We start from the raw sequence: 10665 nt of genomic DNA on the forward strand, positions 1-10665 counted from the left end.
AACAAAGCAGTCTGTCTTTTACTTTCGGCTTTCATGACGTTTGTTTCCTTGTTTCACTACTTGTTCAGTGACCTGTTTTTTTAGACACGCCTTTATGTGCACAAGGGCCATTAGTGGTTTTATTTTCCTCATCATGTTTGCACATACAGTGCATCAAAGGCTTTCTATAATGCATGCTCAGCAGAAAAAGTTCAGTGTGTTTCCGGTTCTCTCTTTAGTCCCATAAATACCCTTCACTACTGGGCTTCTTTCATTTTAGAGCTAAAATGCTCTCTGCAGGCTTGTTGGGGTAAAAATGAAAACCAGATGTTTTACATCTCCATTCCAGACCGAATCAAACATCGATGCTAATAATTAGAGCGGAGTGTTTCAGTTCTTGGAAAATTGTGTTTGTGACAAGATCAAGCTTATGTCTTATTTAATAACATGCAGTCTTTATTATTTTTTTCACCTTAAGGTGGCCCCACTCTCTGGCAGTCTGAACGGGGAGCTCCTGTCCAGCTCCTCCGCTGTGTCTGACCTGCCTCTTTCCCATAAGCCCATAGTGCGTGGCAGCCTGTCCGTCGCTCCCGCCGACTACCCCGAACGCCCTGAAGTGACTCTGAGGCGAGAGGCAGGCTCCTCCACACTGCCTCTGAAGACAGAAGTGCCTCTCCATCTTTTCAGCACCACCAACCAGCAGCACAAACCTGTTGGGGTGCAGCAGCAGATCCCAACCAAACTGGCAGCAATCAACAGTGGCAAAGGAAAAGGGGGGAAGAGCGGAAAGGCCTCACACCGCACTGACAGCACAGGTAAGGACCCAGGGTCTGTCTCTTAAAGAGTATCTTCTCTGAGAAACTTCTTGGTTTTGAAATATGATCAGTCGCTCTGAGTTTAACATGTAATCTTCTGCCCGTGTGTTGTTGATTTGGCGTCCAGGAGACCGCAGTGCACGTCTCGCAAGTAGAAGCTAACTGCTAGCTTTAACAACTCCACAAAATGGCAAAATTTTCTGTTAGCCAATCAGAGGCAAGCTTTCTGATTATTGTGAATAATAGTGAGCAAGATTCCTATTCCTGCCTTTTTCTGCCCCCCCGCTCGAACCCATTTCTGTTGGCTGACTTCTACTTCCTGAAACAGGAGTGCCCGAGCTTTTTTCTACAGAAAGCAACCCTAAGTCATTCTTTTATACTAGAGACCATGGCAAACGTATTGAAGAAACAAGAGACGGAGCTTTATTTACACCAGTAAGAGCTGACTTTAGAGCATCTTTACAAGATCCCTCAGGCTAGAATCCTGAATGAAGGAGTAAAGGACGCAAGAAACTACTCCGAAAATTCCGTTTTTGGCACCTTTTACTTCCCTGCAGGTTTGGCAACAGTGTTGCTGTCAATCCCGTCAGCCTGTGGGAAACATGGGTGTTTATCAAAGAGGCAAACAAGTTTTGAGTTGCTCTTTGAAATGACACCAAATATGTGAAGAAGAATGTTATGAGATGCGTGTCTGGGCCTGCTTTGGGTCACCTTGGATGACTCTTAGATCACTGGTGTGCTTTCGTTCCTAGACTTTGCTTCCTTTAGGCTGTTTTCTGGGGTGGAGCTGATACCTTCAAGACCAACTTAACACTACAACCTTAGTAGAAAACACATGAACTTTAGTTTCTGCAGGAGACTGGTGTCCGTGGGTTCCCCCCTCCCACCCACATACAGTTGTAAGATGTTGTCCTGTTCAGTCACTTTGGTTTAAAACAACAATCTAATATTTTGTCATCTCTTTCTAACCTCGTAGCCTCTGTTGATATGAAGCAGATGCTTCCTTTGAAACTGTCCTCCAGAGAGGACAACGTCCTGAAAGCCAAGCGCTCCATCAGCCCCCACCAGCAGACGCCCTCGGCGGCCTCTCCTCAGTCCCACTCCCTGCACCAACACTCAGGTACCGTTCTGCACCTGATCTGGACAAACCCAAACACGATCGGTCCATGTGTGCATTTGCCTGCTGTGTTTAGTAACATCGGTTCTCACAGACACAGAATTCCTCACCTGGGCAAAGCGGACCCCGCCCTCTCACATTCCTCTCTAAAGCTGGCCTAGCTGGCTTTGCTGGCCTCACCCTGTGTAAACACCCATCAGTTTCACATGCTTCCCTCTGATTGATGACCACCTGTACTGCTGACACACAGTTTAATCCTGTTTTCTCACAATTACTGCTAATGGTGAACGATCATGTAATTGATAGCAGTTTGGATTAATAACCCAACACTGCTGACTACTGTGTCCTTTCTAGAGTAATCCCTTGTCCTCATTGATGTTCCTTTCTGTGTCTGACAGATCAACTGAGTCCTCCAGACAGCCTCGGACTAGACGCTCCCCATCCTCCAAATGTGCAGAAGCCCCCCATGCCGATCCACCCCCCTCCCTCCATGCCTCCCCAGTGTCAGGGCTCTGATCCCATCCAGCTGCAGCCGACGAGCCATGGCCCAAACACACAGGTTCACGGGCTGAGCCACAGCAAACCACCTCCTTACTCCATCGCCACAGACGACCTCAATAAGGAGGACGTCATATTTTTTTAATGAAGAAGCAGAAGCAGCACTGATTTTAAAACAAAACAAGCACAGGACATCCACTGATCCCAAGTGAACCACAAGGCCTGATCAGTGACGGCACGGTTAATTTGTCCACACAGAGCAGCGGCTCAATGAAAGGCTCAACATTTCCGTTTGGACACATTGACTTCGTATTTCTATCTAAACTGCCTTTATTTAAAATTTAGGTAGTTTTTTTAATCAAAGCTTAATTATGGGGTGGAAATCTGGAGTAAAACAAAGGTGTCTTGTTGTGTTTTTGTTTGTTTTTAACCCAAAGACAACAAAAGAACTGAAGAGGATGTTTCTAAAAGAAGACTCCTTTTATCTTTTAATGAAGAAGGTGAGTTCAGCGATGGATAGTTGCTCTTCGCAGTTTGCTTCTGCAGGACCGGAGACTTTTATCCAAGCCTGTTTGAACTTTCGTTTGCACAAATGTAAAAATACTCCATTCCAAGCTAATGAAGGTACTTTAACGTGGAAAATATGTAAAATGCGATTGTACGGCTGTCCATACTGCGAAGCTTCATTTGATTTTGATTTTTGTTTGTTGGTCTTAATCATAATTATTTGGTAAGAACTGATTGTAGTTTCCACTTTTGTTGAATTGTTAGACTGTTCTACTTTATTTCAATTAAATGAATATATTGGCCTTTTAATGTTTAACTGTTGCCCTAAAAAGAAAACATAAAACAGAAATTACAGTTGCAGGAGGAGTGTTTTATTTTTTTTGGCACATGACGAAAATCAACTAATTTAGGGGGCTTTTATATTAATGTTTTCTTTTTTTTTATGTTTAGGCACAAAGAAAACAATAAATTGGTTTGAGTTTGTCTGAACTGGGGAAGCATTTCCCAAAATCCTTGCTTTAAGTATCTCATCATCATGGACACCAGGACAGTTGTTTGTTTAAATGATGCACTAGTTAACCCACATTTAAGGTGGCTGATGGTGCAGCAGGAAACACGTGGGAGACGACACTTTCTATCCTCTTGGCTGTTGGAGCATTAATATTCCAGCTGGTGCTTGTGTCCTCCAGCCGAACTCTAAACTGTCCCTGATGGACAGTTTGTGTTTTTATAAAATCTTTTGTCACTGGAATAGGTTTCTGTGATCTGACGTATGCAGGCTAACCAATCGGCTGACTGATGGTACATTTCTACTACGTAAAGTTGTCACTTTAACTGAGGTTCGAAGGTTTGGACGACAGTTTGATTTGTTGATTGATGACATTTTATCAGCTGGATTTTTAAAGTTCAAAAAGGGTCCTGTGTCATTTTCAAGTTTATGATTTAGATTTGTCAGATTTTTGTTTCCCTGCATAAAGATGTTGACACGTAAGCATTTAGTTTTGTCTACATGGAGGTTTTTGTTCATTTCATGTTGTGTATTATGTTAGTTTGGCTTCCTTCTGCGGTCTTTTAACAAACTTGTGAAGATGTGAAAATCAAGCAGATGTCCGTTTGGATATTTGTGTATGTTAACCACACACAATCTGGTGTGTGTGTGTGTGTGTGTGTGTAAGCCTCCTGGCAGGTAATGAAACCATAATCATTTGTTGCTGATGAACTGAAACTGAATGTGGATATTTTGAATCTAACGTGTGTTTAAGTTGTTGCACTGAAGTTGGGCGCGCTGTCTTTTGGCTCCTTGGAAAAATCTGTAAATGATGTTTCACCATGATTATGCAGCAGTTAAAACATAATTATCTGCTTTTTGTCCTCTGGTTTGAACCAAAGACACATGGAGCTTTGCATGGATGACGAAGGATATTGTGCTGGTTGTGTGGTTAAACACGAGGCCTTTTATCTGCAGGGAGGGTCAACAACAATCCTTTTTGGGGGAAATGTTTTTCTCCTCTGTCACAAACGTCTCAAATGCAGGGCAGACATGACTAGGTTGTAAACATTCAGCAGTAAAATAAGTTTAATCAAAGGTGTGTAACTGCAGGAGACCACCATTATGAACTCTAGTGCGTGCACGTGTGTCTTCATGAATGGAATCAATATTCCAGAACCTGTAAAGAGCGAGCACACAACAAGAGATGACAGCTGTCGAGCATCTCACGATGGAAACGCTGAACGTTGAGATGTGACTCTCAAACCTCATTGCCCCGGGGTCAAATGCCTGCATGGGTACATTTTCTTGCTTTGAAGTTTTCCACCCTGAAGGAGAGGGGGATTGTGTGACAGGAAAACTTGTGCAAGAGCACTTTAGTTCTGCTCCAGACTTTTCTCAAACCTCAGCAGGTGGAGGCTTTCAACGGCGCTCTAATGAAGTCTTAAATGTTGCATTGCTGCACTGAAAAGCTTAATGTGTTAAGCCGTTGTATAATTCAGAAGGCTGTCAGTCTCATCTGTCTGCACGCGTGTGTGTGCGCGTGCATGTGTGTGTGTGTGTACACGTGTGTTTTCTGTTTCCTCTCCTCACACACTTGCTGGACCTGTAAAATGTAAATAATCACAAATGTTTCCTCTGCCAATTTTACACTAGTCACTTTGGAAAGTAGCTACTTGAAGGGGAAAGTGAATGATTTTGATGCTTGTCTGTAAACTTCAGTGTGACATCTGTAGCAAAACAGCAAAACTGATCATTTTTGTACTGTTTTTGTTTTATTCACAATACAACAGTAGAGACCTGTGAGCACAAACGGCTGCCTTAGACAAATGTAGTAATAATAAAAAAGCTGTAAATTATTTGGTGTCTGAATGTGTTTATTTTAAAACACCGAATAATTCCCTTAGAACTAATTAGTGTGATTCTGACTTGATTTTCAGATTTGTTTATTCTTTTAAATTCAGACCACCCAATTAGGCAGCTGACTCGTCACTGGTCAGTGTACTGGAGGTGCGAGGGGTGTCATAGACCCCATGGTTACACGGCCTAATAACAGCCTGCTCCCAGACAATGCTCTGTTTTCTGGCCTTGTTGTGGTCGTTCAATCCCTCTGAACCTTCTGAACAGTTCCTGCTCCTTTGTCCTCCTGGCAGGGCAGACGCTACTGCAGCGACCACGTTTTATTGTCTGCTGTCATTAGAGGCTTTCCTCTGTCTCCTCAACAATTATTTTTTCCAGGCTGCTTCCTCCCTCCCCTCCATCCTCTTTGTCTCTGTCTCATTCTTTCCACTGTTCTGCCCATTTCGTCTCGCCTCCGATCATGTACCTCAGCTCCCTCCGAGGCCTTTTATGTAATCCTGTTTGCAGGAAGTGGGAGTCTTGGCCGCTCTGACCGCAAAGTTGAACAAATAGGTTCTCCTTAGAGCCAGACGTGCTGACAAACATCATAAAACACGGAGACAAATTTTAGCTTGACAGAGTCAGACTCTGTCAGCAGCAGTTTTCAGTTTGGTTTTGGTCGTAAAGTGTTGGATGTTTAAATCTAACTGAGGCCTTCTGGGATTTCTTGCTTGGTTTCAAAATGAAAAGTGTGTGTGTGTGTGTGTGTGTGTGTGTGTGTGTGTGTGTGTGTGAGAGAGAGAGAGAGAGAGAGAGATCTGTCTTCTGGATCCCCAGTGAGCCGTGGTGATGGCTGCTTATTCTGACCCAGGATCCTCTGGAGGTTTCTTCCTGTTAAAAGGGAGTTTTCCTCCCCACTGTCACTGCATGCTTGCTTAGTATGAGTATTCCTCATATAGGAAATGTTTACTGATTGGCTTAATGAACTCGCCTGTATTGGAATGTTGTGGTTTGGTGCTATATAAATAAACTGAATTTAGTTGAATTGGTCAAAATCAAAAATACAATTTGTGTATTTTTGTGAAGAATTTAAATAATCTTAGCATGTCAATACTAAATATGTGGCTAAACAAATGTTTTCTCATGTTGAGTAAAGTAAATGAAAAATGGCTGTTTTGGGCATTACTTAAAGAAAAGCCCTTCCCATTTCATGCTGTGATGGCTCCACATGGATGAGAAATGTCACAAAATATGAGAAAGGAAACTATTCATTTACACAAAAAGGTGAGGTCTACAAGATCAGCAAAGCCTTTGCTCATCAGTCATAATATTGTAGCAAAATGACTCAAAAATGTAAGAGACTGAAGTGCATCCATCTTGCAGGGATGTCCAGGCCGTCCACCAAAGTTTACATCTTGACAGGAGCATCTTCTGAAGAGAAGCGTGGAAGAAAATCTCCATGCAAGGTCACTCGAGTTAGCTAAAGCAGTAGAACGCCAAACTGGAGTTTCCCGTAATTCCATTCGGCACACACTGCAGAGGAATGCATGGGTATCATCCACAAAGGAAAAAGCACACTAGGAAAAGCACTCCTAGGATTTGCTAGGGCCCATGCTGAAAGAGATGAAGACTACTGGGACTCTATACTCTGGAGTGATGAGACAAAGTTCACCGTTTTTGGAACTTATGGTTAAAGGTGACTGTTTCAAAGAGAAATGCATGGTGCCTACAGTGAAACATGGTGGTGGTGGTGTCCTTATGTGGGCTGCATAAGTGCTGCTGGTGTTGGGAAGCTGTACTTCATTGATGGTATCATAAACTGAGCAATGTACGGCTCTATACTGAAGGAGATAGACGTGTTCAACACGACAGTGATCCAAAACACGCATCTAAAGCTACTGTTGCATTTCTGAAGAAGAACAGGGTGAAGGTGATTGAATGACCAAGTCTGTCTCCTGATCTGAATCCAATCCAACACCTGTGGGAAATTCTGAAGCAGCAAGTTGAGCATCACACTCCATCCAGCCTCCAGGCTCTACAACAGGTTATTCTTGAAGAATGGAAAAATATGGATGCTGCGAAATGTCACTAACTTGTTCATTCCATGTCTAGAAGGCTTGGTGCTATCCTTGAAAATCACGGTGGTCATACAAAATACTAGATGTAGTAGTTTTTGTTGTGGGGTGTATTCATTTTTGCTTCAACCAATTTTAGTAAAACTGAAGATTTTGTAATATAAGTTATATTATTAACCCTAATTTCATGTTACTGAGTTAAAAAATGGTTCAATAAAACCAGCCTTGTGAAAATTCGGAAAATTGTTCTTTGTTCATTGAGCAAAATGTGTACTTTTTAAAGGGGGTGTACTCATTTATGCTGAACAAATTTGGCCCCCACATGTCGGCCTTGGAAGGCCGTTCATCCAGCTGGGATGTTTATGCAGATAGAAGCCCTACCCCTCCCTCCCGTATTGGACTGTGGACTCCTTGGAAGGTCGTATTGTTGCATCTGATACGACGGACACAGCAAGTGAAATGAGAGAGAGTTCTTGGACTCACTCACACTGCCACACATGAATGCAAGAGCTCGTCATTTTTCAACTTGCTGCACATCCTGGGCAGTAGAGGTGGAAGGCTGCGCTGATGATTAACTGCTGGGCTCCCTTGAATGCGTGACCATTCCCACCCACCTCACTTTGAATTATGTTGTGACTTTCTGAATATGTGGTTTAATGTCTGAGGTGTTCTTTTCTTGCAAACCAACTGTGGCCTGTAAGGAGCAGAGTAGGGCCACATGTTTTTTTCCTGCCCTCTTGTCACCCATTGTCTTCTGATCTGCATAAATGGGAGCGCTATAAACAATCAAACCATTGTTGCATCTACATGTTTCATGTGCTGTATGTCTGTACTGAAACTACATTTCATTTTACCATGACGCAAGTTCAGTGACAAACAACGCTGTCCTAAATATACATACATACATACATATATGTATATAAATTCCTTTAGAGGAGAGTGTTGTGATTTCCTTTGTGTGTAGTTCTGTTGCTTCTAGCTGTCATGAGAGCTAGAGCTGCCTTCTTTAAAAAAAGACCCGAGGTGATAACAGGACGATAGCTGCAGTAAAAGATGTCTGCTTACATAACCTCCCTGGAGAAAGAAGAGTTTGTGCAGGCGATGGTATTAAGAGTATTTTTGGCTGTTATCGGAGATAAACGAAGGACAGAACAGCACAGGCCTGTTGCTTTTATCAGACGTGTGTATTTAGTAAATATCATCATGCAACTGCAGATATTTTCACATGGGTTGCACATGTGTGATATGTAAACTCACTGCGAGTTTGGTTTGGATGAATGAAAATCATTGTTCCTCCATCCTGTGTCACTGATCTCTTATCGTACGTCAACAAAAGAAATTTCTGTGTTGGGGGTGGGGGGGGGGCAAGGTGGGAGGCGACAGTTTCAGGCAGAACTAAGATCAGATGGATGACCTTTGTTAGCTCTGAAGAGACGCCTTGAGTGAAGAGAAAAGGTGGATTATAAAAGAAGTGTGCTCCGTGCTGACGTGCCCTTTGTGCTCTCTGAGTCGGCTGTCGCTTTGACGACTGTCCTGTTTGTCTCTCGTGTGCTTGTCGGGCGATTGCCTCCAATCAGGAAGTGATGAGTAGTCTTTTAGTTTTTGTCGTGGAAAAGTGAACAATACGTTACAATATTTCAAAACAGGTTAATAAGGAAATAAGCAGAAAAATGAAGTCTACTGGACCTGCTCACAACTAAAAGTGCAAAAGTCAAAGTCTTCATTTGTCTCCTTTGTGAAAATGTTGCCTTGGACAAATATTACACTGGACTGACACACTGCACTCATCCAGAACATCATTAAATATAATTAACACATACACAAATGAATACAAATAACTGATGCAAACATTTAAATGTTATTCTTTAAAAAAATCCACTGAATCAATAAAACCACATTGGAACCAAGCACACCCTTCTCCCACCTCTAGATACTTGCCTGAGAACTAAACTGTCTTCTGAGTACATACTCTACCGGAAATGTGCATCTCGTGCTCTGTGTACACTGATAACTGTAACAGATAAAGTGTGCTGTTCCTGGAAAATAATATGTGAATCACCACGTTTCACTCATCTGTTCATCTGTTGAGGTTCACATGACTTTTTGGTTTGTATTACCTCCTCTTGCTTTTGGTATCATGTATGCTTTTAGTAATGGGTCACCATGGACACCCTTACTGGTCTCCAGCTATGCAGCACCAACCCCATCAGCAGCAGCTTTGTCCTCTGTGTTCCCTTCAGTCTCAGCAGCACTAAGGTTTTCAGTCGTTTGTTCTACAGTAGCTCTTCTGTGTGATTTGACCACACAGGCAGGTGTAACGATCCATGAACGCCCACGACTCCGCTGCCAGTTCACCAGTTGACTATGTCGACTAATATATCACAACGTTTTATAGGTGCCTTTGTGACGAGATAATCGGACTCGGACTTCTTTGTCTGCAGTTTTTAACGAGGTGGATGTAAATCCTGGTCAGTTTTGGTGTTTAGTCACCACTAATGAACCCTCTGGAGTTTACAGTTTGGCTTTTCCGACATTTCCCATCTGTGCTTCAGGATACAGTATTGTTCAGGACTGTGCAGTGTGGGAGGTCTCAGAGGCATTTTCAAAGGATTAAAACTTCCGCGCGCGCACACACACACACACACACACACACACACACACACACACACACACACACACACACACACACACACACACACACACACACACACACACACACACACACACACGCACACACACACACACACACACACACACACACACACACACACACACACACACACACACACACACACACACACACACACACACACACATTCTTTGGTAGTCAAAGTCAAATGCTAATAGCTCCAAGGTAAATGGCCTCCTGGCAGTCCACATGGAAAAATCTGGTTATGTCAGAAGGACGTGGGCTGTTGAAGTTGCTGACTCTCTCCGAGCTTGGAAAAATCCCAGGAGCTTTTAAAAAAAAGTTTCTTGCCATCATCAAATTAGTTTTTTAAAGTCAGAGGAAACATGTGCACTGGGAATAGACAGCAGAAAAGCAAGCCCATGCACCAGCGTGTGGAGGCCTGGAGGAAGAGAGCTGGAAAAGCATCTGAAGTGAGTAAAGAGGGGCTGGGAGCAGCTTTAAAAGCAGATGCACTCTTGTTGATGGTGCACTTAAACTTCTCTGTGTCGTTTTCAGTGTCTCTCTGTGAGGATTTTAAAACCATAGCCTGGAGTGTTGCTTACACCAATGAAGCCCTGTCAACATCATCAAAAGCAGCAAAAAGTTGTATTCTCTCTAAATAAGATGGTTTTGTGTCCATTACAGAGTCTTTGATGTTCTATTTAAGTGCACTGCAA

The 10665-nt window shown here is 42.9% G+C and overlaps 1 protein-coding gene across 2 annotated transcripts in view; it reads left to right on the plus strand.

The window, feature by feature from the left end:
• arhgef18b (rho/rac guanine nucleotide exchange factor (GEF) 18b) overlaps positions 1–3325 on the plus strand; it is a 61926-nt gene extending 58601 nt beyond the window's left edge. For both annotated transcript variants that reach the window (XM_054752361.2, XM_054752362.2), the window contains 3 exons: positions 458–794; positions 1771–1914; positions 2310–3325. In XM_054752361.2, the coding sequence (XP_054608336.1) occupies positions 458–794; positions 1771–1914; positions 2310–2554 (726 nt within the window). In that variant the 3' untranslated portion in view covers positions 2555–3325. The remainder of the gene's footprint in view (positions 1–457; positions 795–1770; positions 1915–2309) is intronic.
• The last annotated feature ends 7340 nt before the right edge of the window (positions 3326–10665 follow it).

This window comes from Nothobranchius furzeri, chromosome 8 (genome assembly GCF_043380555.1).
Source record: "Nothobranchius furzeri strain GRZ-AD chromosome 8, NfurGRZ-RIMD1, whole genome shotgun sequence".
Lineage (NCBI taxonomy): Eukaryota > Metazoa > Chordata > Actinopteri > Cyprinodontiformes > Nothobranchiidae > Nothobranchius > Nothobranchius furzeri.